General features: G+C 51.1%; 1 protein-coding gene across 3 annotated transcripts in view; it reads left to right on the top strand.

The window, feature by feature from the left end:
* Positions 1–24521, top strand: part of ADCY8 (adenylate cyclase 8) — a 220960-nt gene extending 196439 nt beyond the window's left edge. For all 3 annotated transcript variants that reach the window (XM_043601776.1, XM_043601775.1, XM_043601774.1), the window contains 5 exons: positions 5130–5288; positions 13568–13714; positions 19503–19595; positions 21060–21174; positions 23951–24521. In XM_043601776.1, coding sequence (XP_043457711.1) covers positions 5130–5288; positions 13568–13714; positions 19503–19595; positions 21060–21174; positions 23951–24438 — 1002 coding nt within the window. In that variant the 3' untranslated portion in view covers positions 24439–24521. The remainder of the gene's footprint in view (positions 1–5129; positions 5289–13567; positions 13715–19502; positions 19596–21059; positions 21175–23950) is intronic.
* Positions 24522–27321: the final 2800 nt, after the last annotated feature.

The following is a 27321-nucleotide window of genomic DNA, read 5'->3' as shown; positions in this document are numbered from 1 at the left end:
GCTGGTGCAATGTTGATTGGGATTGCATTGGATGTGTAGATAGCTTTGGGTAGTATTACTTAACAGCACATGATCTCTTTTTTTTTTTTTTTCAACGTTTATTTATTTTTGGGACAGAGAGAGACAGAGCATGAATGGGAGAGGGGCAGAGAGAGAGGGAGACACAGAATCGGAAACAAGCTCCAGGCTCCGAGCCATCAGCCCAGAGCCCGACGCGGGGCTCGAACTCACGGACCGCGAGATCGTGACCTGGCTGAAGTCGGACTCTTAACCGACTGTGCCACCCAGGCGCCCCTGATCTCTTTTCTTAAGACATTCCTCTGTCTTTCGTTCTTCTTCCTCCACCACTGAGCCGAGAGCAAATCAAAGGCAGAGAGTGAGTTTCACCCATCTTTGTATGCCCAGCACCTTGCACACAGTAGGGGCACTACCCACTAGATCTTTAGTAAACTGGAAAAGAAATTTCATAATAGGTGATGCCTGCCTGCATGAGACCTGCTTTCTCAAGAGACAGAGCTGTACTTAAGAGTGTTTTTTAAAAAAATTTTTTTAATGTTTATTTAATTTTGAGAGAGACAGAGACAGAGCATGAGCCGGGGAGGGGCAGAGAGAGAGGGAGACACAGAATCTGAAGCAGGCTCCAGGCTCTGAGCTGTCAGCACAGAGCCGGACGCGGGGCTAGAACTCACAAACCGCGAGATCATGACCTGAGCCGAAGTCGGACGCTTAACCGACTGAGCCACCCCAGCACCCCGGATTAGAGAGTCTCTTTATGGACATGCCTTCAACGCCGTGGCCAGCGGTCACCAATGCGAGGTGTGTTCTTGCTTGTAACTGGAAAATCCTTGCTGAAATGGACTCCAGTGCTCCAGACTCCCCTCCCTGTGTTTCTGAGTTGAATTCAACCAGATGAAAGGTTTTCAGACAGAAGAGAAATACAAAAGTATCTGCTGCTTCAACCAAGCATGCATTTTTAAGGAGAATGACAAAACATTTCATTTGGATAAGAAAATTCTGTCCTGCGATGCGACAGATTAAAATTTGATGCTCTTGAATCTGAGGGGGAAAAAGTGAAAGCACAGCTTTGATCAGACCTTATCCACTGCTGCCTTGAATTGTGGCGGTAGTACCTTCCCGATCTGCATTTGAGGCATTTCCAAATTCTTTTGCACGCCTCGTGTGATTTGGCCCGGGTCATAGATCCATATAATAATCCGTGCCTCTTGAACTAGATATGATGGGGATGACTCTCCTCATTTTTTAGAAGGGGAACCAAAATACAAGAAGTAGAATGACTTTCCCAAGGTCACACAGCAGAACAGTCGAGACCAGCATTCTTTGGTGCGATCTGCGGTCTCCCCTCTTTTTTTCCTTTTTTTCTGGAAAATTTCAAACATCTACAAAAGTTCATGGAACGTATAATGAGCTCAGAGCTTCGACAGTCATTAACTCATGTGTCTTTTCCCACTTATCTCCCTATTGATTTTGCTCATGTCTCCTTCCCAATCACTTTGAGGCAAATTCTAGATGTCCTGCTGTTTCATCTGTAAATGCTTCAATATGCGCCCAAAAGATAAGAGAATGTTAACCTCATCACAATGCTATTAAACACTTTAAAAAGGAAAGTGGTGCTTCTTTAACATCGTCAAAACCTCTAGGCAGTGTTTCAGTTTCTTAATTGGTTTATAATTATATTTTTAAGTTTGTTTATTTAAATTGGAATGCAGATAAAATGCACATATTGCCATGGGTTGGTATGTCTCTTAAGCCTTTTTTAATTTAATTTTTAAAAATTTTTTTAATGTTTGTTGATTTTTGAGAGAGACAGAGTGCCAGTGGGGGAGGGGCAGAGAGAGAGGGAGACAGAATCCCAAGCAGGCTCCAGGCTCTGAGCTGTCAACACAGAGCCCAACGTGGGGCTCGAACCCACACACCATGAGATCATGACCTGAGCCAAAGGCACATGCTTAACTGACTGAGCCACCCAGGCGCCCCTGTTTTTTCTTTATTGGTAGTTACGTTTAGAAACGGCCAGACTTAGGTTCAGTTTTTTTCAGCAAAACTATATTATTGGTTGGTTTTGTGAATAACTGTTAACAGGCACATAATACCTGCTTATCTTTTTGTCTGCTAGCAGCTATTGACAAGAATAGCCTCTGTTCACTTATTTTATAGGTGGTGATATCTCAATTCTGTCAATACTCCGTAATTCATTGACTGGAATACAATTTGAAGGAGAACCTTCTCCTCCAAGTACAGCTCATAAAGCAAAAGTAGGGTAAATGCTTAATTCTTTCCCTATAAATGCCTTCCCTGTAAGTTTCCCAGTCTGTTCCCAAACACCATCCAGAGATGATCAGTGAGGTCTTGTGTCCTAAGCGTCATTGTGAACTGATGCATTCTGCCACATTTCCTGTGTTGCAATCCACGGCAATCATCATTCTTATTAAAGCTCAATCAGGGGTGCCTGGGTGGCTCCGTCGGGTAAGCGTCTCACTTCAGCTCAGGTCACGATCTCGTGGTTTGTGGATTCAAGCCCTGCATCCGGCTCTGTGCTGACAGCCCAGAGCCTGGAGCCTGCCTCAGATTCTGTGTCTCCTTCCCTCTCTTCCTCTCTCTTTCTCCCTTGCTCTCTCTCTCTCTCTCTCTCTCAAAAATAAACATGAAAAATTTTTTTTTGAAAAAGCTCATTTGTCACATCTTTGACACGTGGGAACCTAGTCACATAAGGCCCATAGTCTCCGGGGGTCTACCTACTTTCTGATCTGAAAGATGTTCCAGGCTTGCACATTTTCTGCCCTAAACTTTAGGCATTTCTGCCAAGAGTGCTAGGTCATTTTTGTAGGAATCGATATTTGGAAACCACGACAGGAAGGCCCATTTCTCTAGATTTTCATTATTTCTAGGCTTTTTTTTTTTTCCAGTGGGCAAAACTAGGAAGTACCATGAGTTCACGGTGATATTTACAGGCTTTTGGCTTAGACCCATCCATTTTGTATCTCCATCTCCTTTTTCCCTTCCCAGAAAGGCCAGTTGTCAGTGACACCAATGCAATTAATTACCCATTTGCTATACCCTGCAATTCACATGCAGTGGTCTAACGGTAATATACAGACACTACCACCTACAAAATGATTGCTGTAAACAGTTTTAAGATTCCTTTTGAGTTCTTTTTACGCTCAGAGTATCTCCCTCTCCAAATGTGTCATCAAATTATTGTGTGAAAGACATTTGGAGTATCTGCTCCCAGTGTGCTTACACATGTAGGTTCATTTGCTTGTTTGTTTGTTTGTTTGTTTGTTTATTCTTACGGAGTCTTTTTAAACATCTCTTTCGTTGTATAATTAAGTAAAATGTTTCCATGATTCAACAACGGCCAGGTGTATAAAAAAGGATATAATTTTAAAACTTTAAATTCGTTCCTTATTTCTCACTCTACTCCCTCCCTTTCTCATCTCATTGGTAATGAGTTTTTGTATTTTATTTTTTATTCCTCAATTTTCCCATAAATAAAGAAAAATACATGTGTGTGTGTGTGTGTGTGTGCGCGTGGAGAAGTAGATGCTCCCATTTTTAGATCAATGGTGACATACTATACACGCTTTTCTCCATGTTGGAGACTAATCCATCAGAGTATAGAGAAACAGTCTTCCTTTTTTTTTTATAAGCTTATTTATTTATTGAGAGAGAGAGCAGGAGTCGGGGAGGGGCAGAGAGAGGGAGAGACAGAATTCCAAGCAGGCTCTATGCCATCGCACAGAATCCAATGCGGGGCTCAAACTCAGGGATTGTGAGATCATGACCTGAGCCGAGATCAAGAGTCAGACGTTTAACCGACTGAGCCACCCAGGTGCCCCAGCCTTCCTTTTTTTTTTTTTCATAGCCGTACACAAAAGTTTATTCAAGCAACAAAATGAGCACTTGGGTTGTTTCCAGCTTTTGCCGTTACAAATTCTGCTGAAGGAATAATCTTGTGCCTCTGTCTTTCCATATTTTTACCATCTACTGAGACTTTCACGTAAGACAAAGGAGAGAAACTAGCTGGATGTTTCAAGCCCTTGAATGCAGGGCACGTGTTTGAGCAGGCATCATAGGGCTCATTTCTACAGGTAGAGACTTGGAAATAAATGGCATCCCCGAAGCTGTGGTAAATACGGTGTGTGAGAGTCTTCCAGAAAAGAAGGTGTCCACCTTCCAGTGCAGGGACACTGCGACAAAAAGGAGCTAATGATGTGCGTTGAGAACCTACTGTGAGCCACGTGCCTTCTCTGCAACTTGCTGAATAATTCTGCTGCCAGCCCTGCGTGGTCAGCAGTATTCGTCCCAACTTTAAAGACGAGGAATCCGTGAACGGAGTCACGAGTTCAGGTTACAGTGTTTAAGTGTGGCACCGGGACTCTAAGCCAAGCCACCTCTGTGTCCCAGCTCAATGCATGATCCTTCCACTGTCACCTCACTCATCCCTTCTCTTGTCTAGTGATGAGGAGCTCAGATTCTGGAGGTGGACTCTGGAGTTAGCTCCAACCCGGGCTTCCCCACTAACTTGGGTGCAACTCTGGTCAAGTCCCTCTAAACCCCGTTTGCTTTAACTGACTCATCTGCAGAATGAGGATGGATCCCGATGACCTCGCTGTCGAGGCCGCCGTGTCGTGAAAGGAGTGAACAGATGTATGTTGCTCAGAACAGTCCCCGGCACATAGGGAAGCCCCATCTAAGTGTTGGCTGGTTGTGTTATCGGAACCGATTCGTGGGGTCAGCAACACTGACAGAGCATCTGTCCTGCACAGGGCATGTTGCTACATGGTGAGGATATCGTTGAGCGGGTACGAGGACCCCTGACCTCCTAGCACCTGCAATCTAGTAGACGACCGAGGCATCCTCAGTGAATCACACAGTCGCAAAGTCACGGGTACCTTAATGGTAGCAAGGGGAGGTGCACAGCCCCGTGGAGTCTGATCACCCTCTGATCCCTTGGCATTGCAGAATGCCCCTCAGAACCGTTCGGCTCAGGCTCTGTCTTGTGTGTGATGGGTTCCAGAGAAGCCTTCTCCGCGTCCCACGCTGCGTCCCCGAGCCCGTACCCCGAGAGCTCACCTGTTTCCCTTCTCTTTCTCTCTCGTGCCCGGCAGCTGGAGTACACGGCCCGCCTGGACTTCCTTTGGCGAGTGCAGGCCAAAGAGGAGATCAACGAGATGAAGGAGCTCAGGGAGCACAATGAGAACATGCTCCGGAACATTCTACCCAGCCACGTGGCCCGCCACTTCCTGGAGAAAGACCGAGACAACGAGGTGAGCCCGGGCTTGTCCGGCCGCGAGGGAGGGTGGTGGTGGGCACACTGGCCCTGGGCTCCGGGACAGTTCTGCTGTCCTCACGTCAGCACACGAGAACGGAGACCATGCTACCACCCCCAGAGTGCCAGGCTACCCAGGCTGCCTAGCGCCCGTGAGGTTTGCGCCTGGCCTCCCCGACCTCGGGCGTCTCACCTGTAAGATGGACATAATGAGATCACCGTTGCGAGACTGGGTTGAAATTTAAGTTTTACGTACGTCTGTGCACATGTTGATGTGTGTGCATGGAGTGGACCCTCCGGTGTCTCCCTCTCTGGGGGTAAGATGTTACCACTGATGTCACCTGCTGATGTGCTGAAGACGTTTGAGTTTGTGACCCTTGCCTGAGGATAGGACTAGGAGAGATCCCGAGGGTCCATTCCCCATCCAAGTCACCGCAACAAGACCAGCGGAAGAGAAGTAAAGGGGGTTAGTACACTGCTGCTTGAATAGTCTTGATGAGCCTGGGCCCCGGAGATCTCCCGGATGCACGTCAAAGCACCGCCCACCCTCCTCAATCAACAGATGAAGCTCTCTGGAATCGGCTTCAGGCCTGGCTTTCTCTGGGCCGCCTAAGGTCAGGGGCTTTGTCGCAAGAGCTTCTCGACAAAGCCAAGGGAAGCAGAGAGAACGCAGATGTGCGCCTGCTATGACCACCGGCAGGAGCAGCGAACACGCTGGAGCCCTCGGAGGGAAAACCAGAAGAGAAATGAAAAGAAAGCCGCCTTTCCGTGAAGACAGCGAATCAATGGGGTAACAGAGGAGCAGGTGGGAGGAGCGAGAATTCACTGGCTGTATCCCGACAGGAAGGAAGCCAACCAGAGATGCTGAGACCCCCGGTCAGCAGCTGGGGTCCAGGCCACACTTCCACCGAGCAAAACAAATGACAGGTTTGGGGCTCAATCATATAAGCCGTTTTCAATAAAACGTCGTCACCCTTCTTTGAAGTTTTCAATGTTTAAATAGTTCACCCTTGACCAAGGCTTCAGATTTTACATCGCCTAGAGAACGTTCACGCTGTGGTGACGGACCGTTTCCCGAACACCTGCCGCGGGCCAGGTTCCGATATAGGCAATTGATGTAAATGACCTTCCCTTGTCTTTACATTCTTAAGGGGAGAGTCTGTCACCCCGCGTTAGCAACGAAGAAACTGGGGCTCAGTGAGGTCATGCCCTGCCTCATCTTATGGAAGCAAAGCCATGACTCAAACCCAACCCCTGGGATTTCTTCCCTCTGTGCTGCGCTGCCCCAGCCGTGGGGCAGCCCATGCTGTCTCTGGGGGGTTGGCACGACTATGGTGTGTGTGTGTGTGTGTGTGTGTGACACAGGTAGGACTTCTGTGACCTGCAGGAACTGCCAGTATCTTGTTATTGTGGGACATAATTTTAGCTTCTCTTCTTGCTGCAAATCTGAACTACGATACAGACTTCCGAAAAGCTGATTGGGGTTTGGACGTGCGTTTGGGTCCCAGCTTTCACGAGGCCGCCGCAGGGCTTCCGGGTGTGAGTGGTAAAAAAGATAATGATTATCCCCATTTCGCAGATGAACAAACTGAGGCTCGCTCAGAGCTAGTGAGTAGCAAGCTTGAATTCACCCCCAGGCCTGTGTGACTTCAAAGCTAAATCTGGTGTTTTGTCCCAAGTTGTTTCTAGGGCATGAGTGGGAGAGAAGGAGCGGCAGTGACAAGCAGGGACTCAAACCAACCGGCCACAGGGCCGTGGACAGAGCCTTGCCCCCGGGAACGTCCTGTCGAGTCGGTTCCGGCTCTGTCCCCCCACAGAGGTTCTGGCAGCCTCAGCAGAGGCTGGACTCTGCTGGACTTTGACGTAGGACAGTGCTCACCTCCCCGGGGCGGGGACTTTGTCACAGATGAGGCCACCTGGGCTGGGTCCTCAGTGCCAGGCAGGCTACTGCGGGGTCCCGGGAAACACACCCGCTTGTTGCAGCTCGCTACTGAAAGGACACTAGCAAGAGCGGGTGTCTCAGACGCTGGGAAGTCAGTCTCTGGCACTCAGCAGCTGTGTGACCTCGGGCAGCTCACCCAACCTCTCTGAGTCCACTTTTTCATCCAATTTTTGAGGAAACAGTCCCAATCTTGCTGACTTTAGCGTGAGAACGAAGCTGAGTGAGAACACATCAAGTGCCCCGCGTAGCCTGGCGCTAGGGGGGGGGGTCAGTGTGGAAGGGCTGTGTGCTTGCCCTCAACAGCCTGACGCTGGACGTTCAACCCCAGCTCCTCCTCTCACGACCTCAGTAACTGAGCAAGTGATGAGCCCCTCTGGACCTCACTTCCCTCACCGACAAAGTGACAGTACGTCCCAACTTAACAGCTACAACGCTTGTTCACGTGAGTTCTGATGCATAAAGCGTCTCAACGGTGCTTGGCACGTTTTGGGAGCACACCTACAATTTTTTTCTGTTCCTTTGTAATTCCAGTGCCCCACCCGCTCATTCACACCTTCATTTAGCAAGTATTTTTTTAATAAAATTTTTTTAATCCTTACTTTTGGGAGAGAGACAGAGTGCAAGCAGGGGAGGAACAGAGAGAGAGGGAGACACAGAATCGGAAGCAGGCTCCAGGCTCCGAGCCGTCAGCACAGAGCCCCATGCGGGGCTCGAACTCGCGAACCCCAAGTTCATGACCTGAGCCCGACTAAGTCGGACGCTTAACCGACTGAGCCACCCAGGAGCCCCGGCAAGTTATTTACTGAGAGACATCATATGCCAGGTGTCGTTCCAGATCCTGGGGCTCAAACAGTGAACCAAGACGACGAAGTCCTTGCCGATACGGAGCATGTGTTATAGACATGAACGTGAGTGAATGTATATTCAGAGGTGCCCGGTAGTGGTCACTTCTCCGAGGACAGAAGCAGCTGAGTAAGAGAAGAGAGTTATATGAAGGGGGTGGGGCTGGCCCTGGAGGGTCTCTCGGAGGTGGTGACGTTTGCACAGTAACCCGAAGACACTAATAAAGTCACCCGGTCTCAGACATTGTTCCTCCCCTGCAGAGAGGTGGCTTAACTTGGTATAAGAAACAGGACCTGGAAGGAAGTAGGCCTAGGTTCCCTGGATAAAGAGCTGGCTGAGTCTTCAGCTTGATATCCAGGTGGAGCAGGGGGTGCGCATGTGCTCAAAATCCTCTAGAAAGCCCAGAGCTGTACCTCAATCCAGAGGAGGGTGGCACAATAATAGCTTTTCTATATTCATCAATCAGTGCCACTTTCTTGGAGCCCCAGACAGCAAGCAGTAGATGGCATACTCAAAGCAGCTGACTGGGGCGGGTTGAACACTGGGGCTGTCTTTAAAGGTGTAGGCAGGTGGCTGGAACTTTTCCATGCCCCTCCAACCCCCCACAGCACAAATTCCATCGCTGCTGTTAACCAGCTGTGTGACCTAGGGCGGCTCACCCAACGTCTCTGAGCACATATCCTCATCTGATTAACGGGAGATACTACGGACCTCGCTGAGCTGATGTGGGAATTAAATTGGGTAAGAAGATGTGAAGTGGTCCGTCCAGCCTGGTGCACCCTATGGGTTCGAGGCCACATGGTGCACTTGAAAGCCCAGGGCCCTGGGTTTGGTTCCTCCTGGCCTCTGTGTTCACCAGAGAGCATCTGGCAGAGAGGGGTGAGCCTCCCGCCACCCCAGTCCCACCCGTCCAACCTCCAAGAGGATGGCCAGTCAAGATCTGAACTCAAGTCATATGTCTTGAGGTTTACAGAGACCCTCCACACCCCTTCCCACAGCCACCCTGTATCAAATCAACCATCCATTCAGAAGGACTTACCGGATCTGGTTTCCAGTTCTGGTGACATTTCCCTTAGGCATTATCCTGATTATTACTGTTTTATTGTGGTGATGGCTACCCTCCTGGTGTTGGCTTACTCACGTTAGCATTCGTAGCAGCAACAGTGGGGGCTCTGGAGTCCGACTGCCTGGGTGTGAGTTCCAGCTCTGTGTCTTTTTTTTTTTTTAAGTTTATTTTATTTTGAGAGAGAGAGAGAGAGAGCACAAATGGGTAAGGGCAGAGCGAGGGAGTGAGAGAATCCCAAGCAGGCTGCACACCGCCAGCCTGGATCCGGACACAGGGCTCAAACCCACAAACCATGAGATCATGACCTGAGCCGAAATCAAGAGCTGGACGTTCAACTGACTGAGCCACCCAGGCGCCCCTCAACTCTGTGCCTTCACAACCGCGGGTCTTGGATAAGTTACTTGACCTCTACGTGCCTCAGTTTCCTCACAAACAAACCAGGATCTTAACTCCCATCTACACCCTGGGGCAGTGAGGATTCAGTGAGAGGATGTGTGTGGAGCATTCTGTGTCACGCTTGTCCCACAGTAAAGGCTCAGTAGCTGTAGCTGATATTATTAGCATTATTTGTGTTATATAAGCGATCGGAACATTCTCGTTGTTGGCAGAGGCTGGGAGCTGAATCTAAGAGGAGGCTGGAGGGTGGGAGGGGCTAGGATCCATGAGAATGATTGGTAAGAGCCCTCTGGTGACCGGCCCTTACATCACAGCGGCATTTACGTCTCCTAGGGGAAGCGGGAGGCAAGCTGGCCAACTGTGTAACTATGGAAAGGGTTTCAGAGGGCTCTGCTGGGGTCTCCCCTTTTCTGTTTTAAACAGAAAATAGTTAGTATGAGTGTTAGGGGCTCAGTTATGTCTCCCACAATTCCTATGTCGAAGTCTTAACCCCCAGCCCTTCCGGATGCAACTCTATTTAGAGATAGAAATTTTAAAGAGGAGATTAAGTTCACATGAAGCCGTTAGGACGGGTCCTAATTCACTGTGACTGCGTCCTTCTAAGAGGAAGAGATTGGGACACAGACACAGAGGGAAGGCCGTGTGAGGGCACAGGGAGAAGATGGCATCTACAAGCCAAGGAGAGAGGCCTCAGGAGAAACCGACCCTGACCAGCACCTTGATCTTAGACTTGTAGCCTCCAGAACCGTGGGATGAGAAATTTTTATTGTTTAAGCCACCCGGTCTGTGGGGCTTTGTTAGAGCAGCCTGAACAAACTAATGTACTAGGTAAGAAACACATTTTTTCTTCTCCAAATCACAGCCCTTTGGAGGATGCAGTTCTGTAAGTTCGATTCCTCAGGTTATCTGACCCATCAAGCAGAGTTGGGCTCCTTTTCAGGGATCACTCCGCTGCTCAAGGCCAAGGGGAATGCGGCACCATAGGAAGCTGCGTGCCATTGCTCTGCTCCTGGGCTGCGGTCTGTGCTCCCCGCACCCTGCCCAGCCCAACCCCCTGCAGCCAGTCACTCCCGCCTGTGCTCTTGGGGACAAGGGCCGGCAAAGGCATTCATCCAGGTTCATCCGTGCTTGACTGATGTTGAATCAGGGACACTATCTTTCTCTGGGTCTTCCAAGGCTAGTGGTGTTAATCCAGAACAATAGCTTGACCCCTCTCTCTCGTTTTCCTTACCTGTAAAGTGGCAGTAAGAATCGGGGCTCCTTCACAGGATCATTCCAAGGATGAAATCACTGAACTCCTATGAAAGTGCTTTGTGAGTTTTGACGTTTCCTGCCAAGACCGGGCGGCATTGATTTCCAACAATTTAGAGTGTTTTATCTTGTACCAGACCCTATAGACGGCACACGCTATAGTCCAGGCATCCAGAAACTATGAACTGGATGATTTGAACGCACTAAGATGAATGGCCTAGGGTCTTTGCCTTGTGCAACTCACACGAAAGGAAGAGACAGACATTAGGTGATAATGTAGACAGCAAGGGATATAGCACGGCGCTCAGCCTCCTGACGCCATCTGTGGGTCTGAGAAGGTTTCCAAAAGACATGATATCCACATGGCTAGTGATGGCAGAGGAGAAGAGCTAGCCTGGTGAGAGAGGCTAACTGCAGGAAGGAAGGACATATCCCCTTCCCAGGGGTGAGAAGCGCGTTTGTGTCTTCGGCTCTTCCAGAAGCAGACCTTGAGACAAGGATTTGGGTGAAAGTAATTGGCTTGGAGGTGGTCCCAGGAAACCCTGGGAGGCAGGAGAGTGGGAAGGAAGGGAAGAGAAGTGATAAACGAGGCATTAGCAGACTAGTTACCTCTGTAGGGGACTGGAGCTCAATCCCCCTGTGGATTCCAGGAAATGCAGAGAGCATATCTCACAGCTATCTGGCCCAAGGGCTGAAGGAGCTGAGAAGTAGAAGCCAACTGCCATCAGTCACTGGTTGAGAGCAGTACTGGGGGCCTGAATTTCCCGGAGCCATCAGCCCGATGCCAATGGGGGCAGAATGCCCTCTAGTGGTCAGAGAAAAGCTCCACGCCAAGAAACACAAGGGCTCATAGCCGATGGTTGTAAGAGAAGAGGTCAGGACACCTGCAGCATCTTTTGCCATGTGTACCCAAGAATACAATGCTTCGGTGTTTCTGGAACACGAGGTCTGATGCAGGGAATCACAGGCAATGAAAAGGAAGAGAAAGGTGGAGGTGAGGGCATGAGTATATGAATACACGTCATGCTGCTGTGTTTGAGCTTTGCCCTGAGGGCAGTGTGGCCATCGGAGGGTTTTAAGAATGGAAGAGACATGGCCAATATTCTGTCTTTAAAAGATCACCCCGGGGGGGTGGTGTGTGCCTAGGAGGCTCAGCCAATTAAGTGTCCAGCTCAGGTCGTGATTTCATGGTTCATGAGATCAAGCCCTACATCGGGCTCCAAACTGATCTCGCAGAGCCTGCTTGGGATCCTCTCTCCCTCTCTCTCTATCCCTTCCCGCTCATGTGCGCGCACGCTCTCTCTCTCTCTCTCTCTCTCAAAATAAATAAACTTAAAAACAAAAGATCACTCCGGCCACGATGTGGAACATGCTTCTGGATGGGACAAAACGAGTCAAGGAGTCCAGTGTGGGCGGGAAAGCCGGTGGGCCCGATGAACAGCAAACGGCAGGAGGGGCAGAAAACAATGTTTGAGATAAAGAGAAAGCCGGCAGCACTTAGCCAGTTACTGAATCCAGATGTGATGGAGAGGAAGGGGCCAGGACATCTCCGAGCATCTCTGAGCATCTCAAACTTTGATGACTCAGCAACACTAGTGCCACCGACTGAGAGGAGGAGGGAGCAGGTTTGGGAGGAGAGAAGATGCATTTGGGTTCAACATGCAGAGTGTGAGGGGTGTGAGGACAACCCAGCTGGAAGCCCAAGAAGGGGAGCCGACTTGAGGATAAGACTTCAGAGGCTGCCCACTTGAATGTTGGAGAAAGATTGAGAGTAAACAAGGTGGCCCAGGTAAGTGCACAGACTTTGGACCTGGCAGTGGGTCCAGAACGGAGCCACAGCCATCAGCCACGTTTAAGATGGAAGGTGAGCCCAAAAAAGGCCTCTTTGAGGGAGCCAGGCATAATGGCAGCAAGTATGACATCGGTGAAACAAGGAAGGTCGAGAGGCACGGTCTTGGGAGCAGTCACCACACTACCCCGCAGAGGCGTCCTCGAAGACATGAAGCGATATCTGTGGGGCGAGTCTTTCCACTTTGGCTGGCAGTCTGACACGGAGCGAACACCGCAGGGGTGGGGACAGGCGGTGGAGAGAACCAGTTTGAGAAGTTTGGACGAGGAGGGAGAGAGACAGGTGGGTGGTCACAGGTGTGTTTGGGCTCCAGGGTGTGTTGTACTTTTACAAACAGGGGACATTTGCAGGAGGGGGGGAGGAAGAGGAGGAGGTCGTGGAGGAGAAAAGAAATAAGGAAAAGGATCACCGCGGGAAGAAGTTGCTGAAGAAGGTAGACGCGAGGGCTGTCGAGACATCAGGTAGAAATGTTGGCTTTCCACAGAAGAAAAATACATCGTCTAGGGTTGAAGCCAAAGGGATGGAAATAAATATGAATGTAGACACGAGTGTAAATACTGGAACAGAGCTGGGTCACCGCCAAGAGCCTCAGTTTCCCGACAGAAGAGACAAGATCATCTCTTAAGAGGAGTCGTGTGGGGTGTGAAGTTAGGGACAGTGGTGAGGGTTTGGACTCGCTGCTGAGAACAGAGAAGGAAGCTGGCCAGCAACAAAGGATGTGCAGTCAGACCTCTGGGTGCAGCCAAAGCTGGAGACTATGAATTGTCAACGGTCCCATCCACATGGTTACTGTTTTGACATGACTGTGCCAGAGCCCCGTTCTCTGCACTCTCTGTGGGTGCCAGTGCACGCGTGCATGGGGAGCGTCACTGCAGAACCTCACCTCTGATGACCTTCTGGCTCCCTCCCCCCATGTGTCTCCCTGTCCAGGAGCTGTATTCCCAATCTTATGATGCCGTCGGGGTGATGTTCGCCTCCATCCCGGGGTTTGCAGACTTTTACTCTCAGACTGAGATGAATAACCAGGGAGTAGAATGCCTGCGTCTGTTGAATGAGATCATTGCTGACTTCGATGAGGTAAGTCACAGCCTCAGAAGCCTCCAATCACCAGTGGGCACCACTCTTGTAAAAGCATCATGTCCACCGTAGCAGTAGCCATTGTTTGCACTTACAGGACTCCAGGCTGTAGTGTAGACACAAACACGTATTATCTAATTTAATTTTCACAAGAGATAAACACCAGGGTTTCTCCATCTGGGGGATCGAGAGCATAAGCCTCAGTGAGGCTAGGTAATCCAACCCAATGTCAAACAACCATCAAATGGCAAAACCAGGACTTGGAGGCCGCTGCTACTCAGGCACTGGCATCACAGAGACTGGGCAGTGATGGGGACATTTCTCCATCTGCTCAAAGTGCCAGAGATAAAACCATCAGTTAGCATTTTGTCCAACCAAGACCTAAACATAAGCGTACGCATAATCCAGATAGTACTTTGTTCTTTTAGGCTCCATGAGTCTGAAGAACACATCACATGGGAGGAGATACTCTTGCTGTACTAAATTTACATTAATAGGCTTGGCAGGAATGATCCTTCCCCACCCCCTCCCCCCACGCCTGCCATCTTCTAGCTTGAAGTGGGGCACCGTTGTCCATCTGTCTGCCCAGGCCTGAGAAGGGAAGTGATTCATTGAGAAAATGCTGAGGAAGAGACCTTGCAAAGATGTGGGTTCAGCTGAAGTCTAGCCTGCTAGCCTGATGCCCGTGGAAATCCAAAAAAGGGCACAGCAGTGCATTATCAGCAGCCAGACCTCATGGTGTTCTTGAGAATGACGTGGGTGGGGCACCGGGAGCATTGGTGACGTTACCCATTGTGACATCGTCACCCTCTCGCTCCACCCCCACGCTCCGTTTAGCTACTGAGCCACGTGGGTTCCTTTTTGATGGCTCTTTGGTCTGCCCCTTCCTCACTACCATTGCTGCCCTATCCTTGCTTTCCGCCATCTTGTCCCCTGGATGACTGCAGCCATTCTCTAGCTGCCCCCTCCTGTATCTCACCTCAGCAGTCACCAAAAGCAAGACTATCTTTTCACATCCCTTTGAAACTTGAAGCCCATCAGTGCCTCCCCTTTTCCAGCGCCTTGTCAGGTCACCTGAGGCTCTGCACTTGCTTTGAACTCGCTGGTCCTGTACTCTCTCCAGCTTTACCTCCCACTGCGTGCCACCTGCCCTCCCCCCCCCCCCCGCCACCCAAGCACCATCCAGCTACTTACAAGCGCTTACACCCACCTGGCTGTTCACACACTGCCCTTTGTGCCCAGAAGTTATGCCATTGTCACTATACCCTGTCCTCTCTCCCTCAACTCCACGGGCAGCAGAACACGTAACACTCCCTGAACAGTCAATTCAGACATCATCTCTACTTGTGACGCCTCTTCTCATCCCCCTCCTACCCAGCTAAATGTCGTTGCTCTTTTTTCGATGAAAAACGTATACTCTGGAACCTGCCCTCAGAGAGCCTGAAACCCTTCAGTGTGCAAATCTGCCTCCCCCACCAGCCACTTAGTTTGGGGGCAGAGACCCATCTTATTAATATAAATGTTTACCACGTGTTGCCACAAATGCAAAACAAGCTCAAGACATAACACTCACTTACCCCTCAACAAAACCCACAGGGGGAGAATTATTAGCCTTCGGTTCACAAATAAGCAAAACCGAGGCTGAGAGACAGCAAGAGAGCCCAGGCTTTGCCACCACCAATTGGCCCAGCCAACATTTCCACCCAGGTCCGCCATACTGTTTGGGTGTTTAACCATTAACTGGCCTCTCATGGTTCCAGTTTTGCAGCCAAAAAGGCAACAAGGGCCATTTTGGTTGTCCTAGGGATGGGAATGGGGATCAAGATAAATAAGACACGGTCCCTTTTTGCTTCGCATGGCTTCCCAGTCTAGGGAGGGACAAGATGATTGAGTCACCTTTACATGGGAAGTAAGTGTACTCATCCAGAGGGCCTGGCATTGTGGAGAGTAGAGGGTGATTCCATGGTAACAGTATCTTTATTCCAGCTCTTTTTGACAGGCCATAAGCTCATGAAGATAGGAATTATATTCTTATGTATCCTGTTAAGTCCTCAGGGGCTGGTGCTGTGCGTAGAACATAAGAGATGTTCGTAACAGATGCTTACCAAGTATTTGCTAATGGGATCAACCAATCAATTAATTAATTAATGGGGGACAAAAATCAGCAGACAAATAGCAAGGTGAAAAGAAACTAGGGCAATCCAAAACATATCTTCAAATTAAAAAAAAGAAGTTAAAATAGCTGTATTAAAAATAATCTGACCGAAGGTTGAGCCATCAGGCTTTGTTTTATTTTAAACGCTGTAGCACCCCCCATCCCTCCAAAGTGCTCAGAAGCAAGTTTTTCAATTGCAATGCGTAAATTTCAACTACGCCAGTTTGTAGACCCCAGGAGTCTTAGGAAGAGCAGACAGCGCCCCTAGTGGTAGTGGCGTGTTTTTGCAGAGGGAGGTTGGGGAGCCTAGGAGAAGGGGGTGGGGGTGGGATTGGTCCAGGAGCTGGGCTTTAGAGCAGGAGGAGGAGGAGAGGGAGGAGGAGCTGGCAGGGAGGTGAGAGAAGAAAGATAGGAGAGCAGAGCAGAGAAGGAGAAACGGAAAGAAGAGACGGCACAGAGGAGGAGGAAGAGGGAAGAGCATGTGGTCAGCAGGAGCATTCTCTGGTTTGCCAACCCCTCGGGCCACCCGCACGTGCCTTCTGTGTCAGGAGAGACCCTCTGCATTCTGCCCTGGCGAAGCTCCAGCCAGATGCCCTGGTGCTGACTTTAGTAACACTGCTGCTCCGGCTGATAAAACCACCACGGGAACCTGAGAGCCTGCAAAATTCCCTCCGGGCTCGAGGAAAGCAGAACACCGCACGGAGCACATGCGCCAAGACTGGGTTCGAGACTCCTCACCCCAGGGCCCCTGCTTCCTCGAAGGCTGAAGGGCGCTCCCACGTTTCAGCACTCCGTGCGGACTAGTGAATTAATAAAGGGGCTGATTAGGAACCGCGTTATGCCCCCAGACGCTTTTAGCTCTATGGTGGATCGATTTGCTGCATGGACACTAAATGAGAATAATGAAGCCGCTTGCTGCCTTCTGATCCACTTCTGAGAGGAGGCAGCAATGCCTGGGCCTGAAATTGGCCCTTGGCCAGGTACTTCCAAGAGCAGAGAGGAAGAGTCCCCCCCCTCCCCGCAGAAAGCTGGGGAAATGCAGCTGTACGGAGGCAGAAGGACAGAGGTGGGCCACCAAAGACATGCCTTAGATCCCGAGCTAACACTTTAACGGGAGGCTGAGCCCAAACGTCAGTGTAGTGTCTGAGGGCAAGTGTCAGACATGATCCCAGGCTGAGGACACTCAGCCTTCCCTGGACGCGGTTTGTGCGATCTCAGCCAGGGCACAAGAGGGGCTTCACTCAATGGCTCACGGAACAAAAATAACCAACAAAGGCTGCCTCAGCTGTGAATCAGGCAACACAAACACACACGCACGCACGCGCACGCACACACGCCCCCCCCCCAAGCAAATCTCAAAAGCACCTGCCTGTGTTTCCCTTGTTTCTCTGAAGAATTTCTCTCCAGCTGGAATTTTTCATGTTTTCTTAGCTCCAGAATCATTTTGACAGGATGCCTGTAGCAAGATGCATATGGAAAACCCATCTTCTCTTCTTGGTCCGGCCCACCTGTCTGCCCAGCCCCAGCACGGCATGAGCCCCGAAGGACATCACAGTCTTTAAGGGAGGCAGAGAGTTGGAAAAGCAGACGTTACATGTAGATACCCACCCACGTGGAGGAAGAGGAGGCTAGAACTTAGCCCTGGGAGCCAAGGAGGTTTGAGTTTCGAACCTACCTTTTCTGCGGAGGTAGTGAGACACAGAATCTGGATAGCTTTGAAGATGGGGCTAAGGATTTTCTGAAAGATCAGATGTGGGTTATGATGTTTTTACCCAGAACAACTGGAACAGTGGAGATGCCATTAATCAAGGTGGCAGGTGGGTAGAGAGGACCAAGGGTGTAGCTTTGGGAATGGCAGGTTGGCGATGCCTTTGAGGACTGTAATGGGGATGTCACATAGCAGTTTTGTGCAGAAGAGTCTGACGGTCAAGGACACATGCATTTAGGAATCTAGGACAGTGGGCCAAGTGAGGCCAGACAATGGGAGGGGTTGTCGGAGGCCTGGACAAGAGCAGTGTCGGTGTCAAGGTGGTTCTGGGGGATTTAGAAATGATGGGGAAGAAGTTGGAGGCAGTGAGTAGAGAGAACTCTGCAAATTTTTACAGCGAAAGGAAGGAGACAGGTGGAAAGAAATGTGGTGTCCCAGAAGACTTTCTCTAAGATGGGAAAAATAACCACAGCCCTCTGCTGACTTCCTTGAACCTACCACGCATCTTCCCCAACCTCCAGGCCTCATTCGTGTCGTCCCCTCTGTCCGGATGCCCCTCCCAACCCTTTCCGCGCCCCCCAGCCTCCCAGCACCCAAACCCATGCACCCACCACTAAAACACCCTTCCTCACTCTTTAGAAGTGAAGCTAGAAGTCACTTGCTCAGGGGAGCCTTCCCAGCCCCTCCAGATTTCATCAAAATGCTCCTCTCTCCTTGTTCCCACATCCTGTATGTTTCCATCATGTACTTTACTAGAATTGAGGCAGGGCATGTTTTGTGTGATGGTTTATTTAACGTGTCACACACACACACCCTGCCTGGGCTGTCAGCCCTCGGATGGCTGGGACCTCCTGTCCTATTCATGAGACTTGCAGAAGCTCAGTGGATAGTTCCTGTATTAGTTTACTTCCGCTGCTGTAACAAACCACCGCAAATTTAGTGACTCAAGACAACAGAAATTTACGATGTTACAGTTTGGAGGTCAGAAGCCCAAAATGGATGTCACAGGGTTAAATCAAGGTGTCAGCGCGGCTGTGTTCCTTCTGGAGGCTCTAGGGGAAACTCTGTTTCATTCTGGCTACTAAAGGCCACCTGCATTTCTTGGCTGGTGGCTCCTTCCCCTGTCTTTAGAGCCCGTGGTCACCCTGCTGTGACTTCCGCTCCTGCCTGATATCACATTGCCTTCTCCAACTTTCCCGCCTCCTCCTTTCACTTATGAGGACGTTTACGATTACTTGGAGGGCACCCAGCTAGTCTAGGGAATCTCCCCACCTCAGGATCGTTAACTTCATCACATCTGCAAAGTCCTTTCTGCTCTGGAAGGTAAGATACCCACGGGTTCCAAGAATTAGGACCTGGACATCTTCTGCAGGCAGTGGAATGGGAAGCCACAGGAAGGTTTTGCACAGAGTGAGGACATGATCTGACTTCCCCTCGAATGGGATCACTCTGGCTGCCATGCTAGGGGTAGGGGGGGTGAGGCAGAGAGCAAGCAGGTACATTATTCTGATACAACCACCGGGTGGAAGCCAACAGTGGCTCAGGCCAGGATGCTGACAGACAAGAGTTAAGACTCCCAAATCCATGTGGAAGGTGTAGCCAAAATTTGTTGATGCTCTGGGGAACAGTTGGGATTTCTTCTTTGAAGGAATAAAGTAAGCGTTCGTTTCAAAGATTCATCGAAACCGATCTACTCCTTAAAGGGTGTCTGGTCACACCCATCCCGGCACCTGCCACTTGCCGGGTGCTCAGTAAACATGTTGACTGCCCAAATGCATGATCCACAGGGAGAAAGGTAGCGTCCTCAAGGCTGCTAAACCAGGCAGAGGTCATCTTTTGTGTGAGCCGGGAGCCTGTTTCAGGAAGCCCCTGTCTTCTGGAAGAATAAACACCAGAGCTAACGTGGTGGCTTGGATCTATTTCAGCTGCTAGGCGAAGACCGGTTTCAGGACATTGAAAAGATTAAGACCATCGGCAGCACCTACATGGCCGTGTCGGGCCTGTCACCTGAAAAACAGGTAAAGGAACACCTTGCATTCAGCTGCACCATATGGCAGGGGTCTCACTCTTGTCGGGTCACTGAAGACAGAGAGGCCATTGTCACCAGGCTGCCTGGGGACCGGTAGGGAGGAAATCTGATGAACTGGATATTCTAGTCGTGTGACGTACATTTGCTCCCGAGGGAATGAGGGTCTATTGGATGCAATGATGCCTCTATGACCCAGAAACCTCTAGGCTCCATGCTGAACGTCATTGTTGACTTGATGGACAAAATACCCTGGCCGAGAAATACCCTGATTATGATTTAATTGTGAGTGTCACCAAATCCCCAATACCAGCCTGTTTTCTTGTTCTTACTTGTGTAAGTAGGACTTAAGAACGATAATAGCTTCTGTTCTTTTGAGGGCCCCGTGTCGGGCACCAGCGTTAAGTGAGAACACTAGCACTTACCTTGCAGCATTAGTGGGCGCAACAGCATTACGCTCTCTACACCCAGTAGGTGCTCAATACACCCAGTAGGTGCTCAATAAATGCTACGTGCATATGAGTCTAAGTTCCTGGGAAGAAGGAATCCTCATCCCTTCTTCTCATCCTTCCTTTGTTTACTTTCCAGCTAAACATCTAGAAACATTCCAAGAGTAACTATCTGGGAAGAGAACCATTCTAGTAATCGGTTACCTGTGCATGGCACTTGAGAGCAGGGGTCCACAAAGTACATCCTGCCTGCCAAACCTGACCCATCATCTGTTTCTGTAAATACAATTTTATTGGAACACAACCACACACACACACACACACGCACACACACATTACATATATTTTCTCTTCGGCTCCTTTCAAGCTAAAATGGCAGTTCTGAGTAGCCCTGAGGAGGCCCAAAACGTTTGCTCTCTAATCCATTACCGAAACTACTTGCCAACCTCTGCTCTGGAGGGGTACCAAGTTCTTTCGCATGCACAATCTCATTCAATCCCCGGGAGGTAGGGAGGTAGGCGGGGCAAGGATGCTGATCCCCATCTTACAGGTGAGGAGACGGAGGTTCAGAGAGGCACAGAGGCTTACTCCGCACCCCCCTCAAGGTCCGTGACCAAATGTCGAAGCAAATGTGAAACATCCCTTGAACAGACAGTGTGAGTACTTGAAAGGAAGTACACGTTTCCTAGATGGAAACACGACACATGCAAACATAAACACGCACACACACGCACCAGTGAGCACAGTTCACTGGCCGCCTGAATACACAAGTGTCGACGTGGAGAAGAGAATCTGATAAGCCGCACACATTACACTGAGTTAAGCAAATCTCCTGCCATCCTGTGTTCGGGGACACTGCCGACGGGGGTGTTCGGGGGCTCCCACACCTGGCCGTCTTCATCCCAGGGAGGCGCAGGTGGGTTAGGACGTAGCGCGGGGCTCCCCTCTGCTGCAGAAAGGTCCACGTTCACCACAGTGAGTGAGTTCTCCTCTTACTTGTGCTCCAGCAATGTGAAGACAAGTGGGGACATCTGTGTGCCCTGGCCGACTTCTCCCTCGCCCTGACCGAAAGCATACAGGAGATCAACAAACATTCCTTCAACAATTTTGAACTCCGGATTGGTGAGTAGCAGCTGGAGGTGTGGCCCCCTCCCTCCCCCCCCCCCCCCCCCCCAGCTCCCTGGCCTGGCTCCATCAGACCCCTCCCCCACTCCCTGCCCCATGCCCTGGGCACCCTGGGCCATGGGGAGCTTTCTCCTACAACACGCAGCAGGCTTAGTGTGACCTCGCCAAGGCCAGGGACGGGGACAGCGTCAGCTCAGGCCTGTCTAGGCTTCCTCTTGCTCCGGGTGCTGGAAGCCAGGGAAGGCTGCTGGCCTGGGTGCAGGCATACACAGCAGGCCCTACACCATAGCCACCTTTCCTCCAGCTCGCTTGTGCAGTGCCCCACCCGCACAACACCCTGCTGAGGGAGGGAGCTGAGTCCTCGCTCATTCACTCTGTCCCATGTCCTCGGTCAGTGTGTTGGTCTGCAGTCCTTCTGGATATGGCTTGAAGCAAAAGCAGGATTGCGCTCCCAAAGATGTCACATACTGTGGTGTGCAGGGACGGCAGAGAGGCTCCTAGCTCCTCACTTGGCCACACAGCTCACCCTTCCTTGTGCTCAGAGACCCCCTTGTGCAGCACAGCAATGCAGCAGAAACCACAGCCCGGTGAACAGTGACCCTTTATACTTTGTATAACTCGCCAACTTCTTTGGCATCTCTGCTGCTTCTCGAAGGCCCCCCTACAGCGTGGTCTGAAAGCCGTAAACTCAGGCCCAGAGAAGGGGGGTGATAGCTTCCGATCACACAGCCAAGCGGACACCCTGGAGGCAGCCCCAGGACTTCCGGACGGACCAGGGACGTCTGGCTGCCGGGCTGCGGCCTAAGACGGCCTTTGCCACAGTCTTCGTATTTTACATCCCCTCTGGCCTTCAGGCCGTTTTACTTACTTGGCTCTCCCTCACCAGCTTTCAAGAAAAAAACAGTCAAGAAATACCAGTATCTGACTTGTCAGATCTTTGTTCCTATATAAAAGCTCTATTTTATGTTTTTGGTCTATGGATGGGATGTTCAAGGCTTGTTCCCGCATCTTCCACTGACCCTACGTGTCCTTGCTGAAATCCTTTGACCACACAACGGAACCAGGACTAAAAACCAGAACTTTAACCCTGAACAAAGGCGGGAGATGTCGCTGGGGTCAGGGTCGACCCTTGGTGTGAAATCTCACAGTGCTGGCATAGATCAGAGGTTAGAGGATTATTTTCCCATTTCACGAGGCACCTCTGTCTGTGTCTGGGGTCAGCTGTGGCCACCTCTGTGAAGTTGGGCCCATCATTCCAACCCTCTGAAGGTCAGTTTCCTCGTGTGCAAGCTGGGCGTGATGTTATTACCCCCACCCCTGCCTGCCTCGTAGCAGTAACGAGAGATCAGACGGGGTGACGCCTGTGAGGGGCTCCGCAAGGCGTGGAGGGAGCCCCATCACTGTGATGCCCACACATTCCGTAGGGTCTGCTTCTCTGATTTCTGTTTATTTTGTATGGGGCAGGGAGGGGTTGTACTTCCCTCCGCCTAGAATGATCTAACCCAGACACCTGCATGGCTTGTCCCACCACATTCTTCAGATGGCTGCTCAGAAAGGCCCTTCCCTAGCCACCTTCCTCCAAAATGCCCCCTCCCACCTCTCTCTTCCTTTAACCTGACCGGGTTTTCGTTCTAGCCTCCATTATTCATTGATATGGTATTACTTGTTTTGATATTTCCTTCTCTCCGGGTGAAGGTAAGCCCCATGAGGGTTGGGGCTCTCGTCTCTTTTCTTTCCCACCCATTGCCCCGGTGCCTGGAACAGTGCTGGTACCTAGCAGGTGTCTAGTCAATTTAGTAGAATACACGAGAAATTCAAAGTCCAATAGAAGGAGACCTACGTGCTCACCAACGTGTTTGGTGAAACGCTATTATTCCTGGCAGAGAAGTCTACGTCTCGTAAAGGAGGAGGCGTCGAAGATGTCTTAAAAGGCATTTGCCAAATAAGATGTGGGGGTTGGGCAGAAATGATAGTCCCAGCAGAAAGAAAGGCAGGGACAAAGGCACAGAGGTGGGCGATGGCCGGCAGGTGAGGGGGGACTCCAGCGGGTCAGTACGGACACAAAGGTGAAGGAGAGGCTGGCGGTGAAGGAGGCTGACAAAGCAGGACGAGCCAGATTCGAGAAGCCCTTGGCTGTGATCCCAAGGGGCCTGGGCTTCATCCTACAGGCAAGAGGGGCCGTGGCAGGTGTTGAAGCGGTTGGAACTTGGCCAGATGCGCACCAGCCAGAGCCCTCTTGCTCTGGTGGCAGGCGTGGGGGCTGGTCCGCTGGAGGACAAGGGAGGAGGCAGGGAGGCCCGTTGGGAGGCTTGTGCCACGGACCAAGGGAATGACGCTCAGGCCCTGGACTAAAACAGAGAAGGCAAAGGTCTACCCGGGCTCTCAGAACACTGCAACAGCGGAGGCTGGAGGAGACCCCAGCGTCCTGACTCGTGGCACAGTGCTCCATCGGTCCCACGGGCTACGTCAGCGTCCTGGTGAAAATTCTCCTAATTTGCTCGGGAGCAGTCCCTCGTAGTCAGGCAGCAGGCCAAGGCTTTCCTCCCATTATCTCATTCCATCTTCCTTCCGCTCGGCACGTGGGGAAAGTGAGGTCCACCCAGGCTGAGTAACTGACCCGGGCAGCTCGCCCAGTGAGTGGCCGAGGCGGGATCTGGGCCCCGCAGTTTATCCACAGAGACCGTACCTTCCCTGCTCACTGTCCCAGGCAGGGGTGCGGCCACCTCGGTGACGTCCCTCTTCTCTTACCTCTCGCTCCTTTGCTCGCTCGCAGGCATCAGTCACGGCTCCGTGGTAGCTGGGGTCATCGGCGCTAAGAAGCCACAATATGACATTTGGGGCAAAACTGTGAACCTGGCGAGCCGAATGGACAGCACAGGGGTCAGCGGCAGGATCCAAGTCCCCGAGGAGACCTATCTCATCCTGAAGGACCAGGGCTTTGCCTTCGACTACCGAGGGGAGATCTATGTGAAGGGCATCAGTGAGCAGGAAGGGAAAATCAAAACGTACTTTCTCCTGGGAAGAGTCCAACCCAACCCGTTCATCCTGCCCCCGAGAAGACTGCCCGGGCAGTACTCACTGGCCGCGGTCGTCCTGGGCCTTGTCCAGTCCCTCAACAGGCAAAGGCAGAAGCAGTTGCTCAATGAGAACATCAACACAGGGATCATCAAGGGCCACTACAACCGGCGGACTTTGCTGACACCCAGTGGGCCAGAGCCCGGGGCCCAGGCTGAGGGCGCCGACAAGTCCGATTTGCCATGAGAGCATTTTCTTTGTGTTTCCTTTTTTTGTATTTCTTTTATATATAAAATAAATATACTAATAAAAAGGTTTAATTTTTTTTAGAACAAGGATGGTTTCATTGGTCTTGGGATACACTAGACTGAAGACAGGATTTGAGCTTCTCCTCAAATCAGAGACATTTATCGATCACCTCGAATGCGCGAGGTTCTTTGGGAAGCACAGATAAATAAGACCTGCTCCCTTGACCTTGAAAGGCTCACAACTGAGTATGAAAGAGGAACGTGTAAGCGGACACCCGACACAAGTGCCCCTTATTACTTTTTCATGTTTTATTTATTGGGGGGAGAGAGAGAGCATAAGTGGGAGAGGGGCAGAGAGAGGGGGGAACAGAGGATCCAAAGCAGGGTCTACCCAGCCAGGCTGACACCAGCGAGACCACCGTGGGGCTCGAACTCACAAATCGCGCGATCATGACCTGCGCTGAAGTTGGACGCTCAACCGACTAAGCCACCCAGGCGCCCCTGTCGAGCTCTTGTCACGCGCAGGACCCGGTGCCAGACCCTTTACGTAATGACCTCACGCGACCCTCAGTACTGTGTGCATGCCCTCAGCCAGCGTGTATTGAACTGTGCCTGTACTTTCCTAAGCTCCAGAGAAATCCTGGCAAAAGTCTGGCCCTCGCAGAACTAGAAGTCAGCGTGGGGATAATCTATAACGTTCCTCTAAACCAATACATAAGCAATCTACTTCCAGATAGGGGTAGATGCCGCAGAGAAAATTGGGGAGGACGATGGGGATAGAGAATTGGAGGTCGGGGATGCCGTGTAACTGGGATCTACAAGGAAGGCCTCTTTGAGGACTTCCCGTTGAAGATTAGCCCTAAACAATGAGAACGAAGCACCTTGGGAGGAGAGTGGCCCCATGGGAAGGAACGGCAAGGGCAAAGGCCCCGAGGTGGGATCAAACCCACGTGATCTGTCGGAGGACCAGCTCCAAAGGCAGTGGGTGGGGAAGCTGTTGCAGGCGGGTTCACTCTCCCCCGGAAAGACTGCCTCCTGAGATCTTCTCCTGTGACCACAAAGACTACCAGCAAAGTTTCATGCAGATGAGAAAGCTCAGAAAAGTAAAGGATTTTCCCCAGACCGTATAATTAATTGTAGAACCGAGATCAGAACCATATGGGTCAGCCAAGGCTGACCGGTATGGAGAATCACTCCCATGTCAGTGGCGAAAACACGATGAGATTTCTGTCATTCATGTCCTATGGGGCGTGGGGCGGAGGGCGGTGGGGGCTCCATACAATGATGTCGGGGCTTAACCTCCTTCCTCTCAGGACGTAGAGCTTTCTGCTTGATCCTCTGTGTCCAGCCTGCTGAGGAGAAGACAGGAAGGAAGGAGCGTCACTCAGAAGATCTTAGGTACCTGGCCTGGAAGTGGCACATTAGTGCCGTCACCAGCCCGAGCTCCGTCACTGGCCCCCCTCACTCCAGGGGAAGTTAGGGAACGGGGTCTCCCTGTGTTCACTACTAAGAGTAAAATGAAACACAGCGAGGAGCATAATCTCTTCCGTAAGAATCGACACTCGTCTAAGTCCATCTTTGCCAACGCGGAGCTGCTCTGGTAAGTTCTGTGTCGGAGGCACGTACGAGGTTTAAGCGATGGAAGGAGAAGGATGAAATCCCGACCATTCTCGAAACTCTTGCACTCTTAACAACAGCCATTTAGAAGAAACGTACCTCCAGTGGACACGCTTTCAAGGAAGTACCTCCCCAGAATATTTCAGGCGAGACCCCCTCCCCAGGTAGGAGAGAGACTACGGTCTCCAGAGAAGCACGACGCACAGAGGCGGGGGGGCCCTTGAACTTTGAGCCATGTGGGTAATGGCCTTTGCTCTCAGAAACTATACACCTACCCGAGAACTACCTGAGGTCCCAACGGAATGAGAAGACGGCATCAGGTGAACTGTGAAGTCCTTCTGATGCCAGGGTTCATCATTGTCTTCACAGACGCAGAGGAAGCCTCCTGGTTTATTCAGGCGAGTTTCTGAAGACACTGAAACAAAGTAAAGCCCAGGGGGTGCTGAGACTTGGAGCCGCAGAGAAGAGGAGGGAAGCTGGGGGTCTGGGGCTGCGGCGAATATCCCGGCAAAGAGGCTGGCCTCGGCGACGGCAGTCAGGCTGTGACAGCACTGTCTCCCAAAGACAGAGAAGACTTGATGCGGGCCATCAAGCTTTGGTCTGATCCGGAGGGCAGGATCCTTCTAGATTCTATGGGCGGCATGCAGCGGACAGGTGAGATGGATCCAGTCCCGGGGAAAGAGTTTCCCCAGCACAGATGTTGTCCCCAAGCTCTGAGCTGGGACTCAGGACCCAGTCCCCGGACTAGAAGAATGTCATCCTAAGCAAGATAACTGGGCAGGAACCAAAGGTGGAGGCAAGAAGCCAGACCCAGGCTCCTGGGTGCTGCCACTTCGGGGGTGAAACTCCACCCAGAACCTGTCGCTGACTCAGTGAGGACGAGCCCTAAAGTGAATTAGGCTTCATGGAGGGGATGGGGGGGTGGGGGGGGTGGATGGGACACGTGGCTTCCTTCAGGGCTCCATTAAACAGAGGAGCAGAGGCACCTGGGTGGCTCAGCGGGCGAGGTGTCTGACTCTTGGTTTCGGCTCAGGTCATGATCTCACGGTTTGTGGGTTCGATCCCTGAGTCGGGCTCTGTGCTGACCGTGCAGAACCTGCTTGGGATTCTCTCTTTCTCCCTCTTTCTCTGCCCCTCCCCCACTTGTACATGTATGCTCTCTCTCTCTCTCTCTCTCTCCAAATAAATAAAAACCCGAAAATAAATAAACAGAGGAGCAAGGAGGCACAATGGTGCCAAGAATCCTCATTGAATTATCAAGAAC

Source organism: Prionailurus bengalensis, chromosome F2 (genome assembly GCF_016509475.1).
Source record: "Prionailurus bengalensis isolate Pbe53 chromosome F2, Fcat_Pben_1.1_paternal_pri, whole genome shotgun sequence".
Lineage (NCBI taxonomy): Eukaryota > Metazoa > Chordata > Mammalia > Carnivora > Felidae > Prionailurus > Prionailurus bengalensis.
This window is presented reverse-complemented; position numbering and strand designations above follow the sequence as displayed.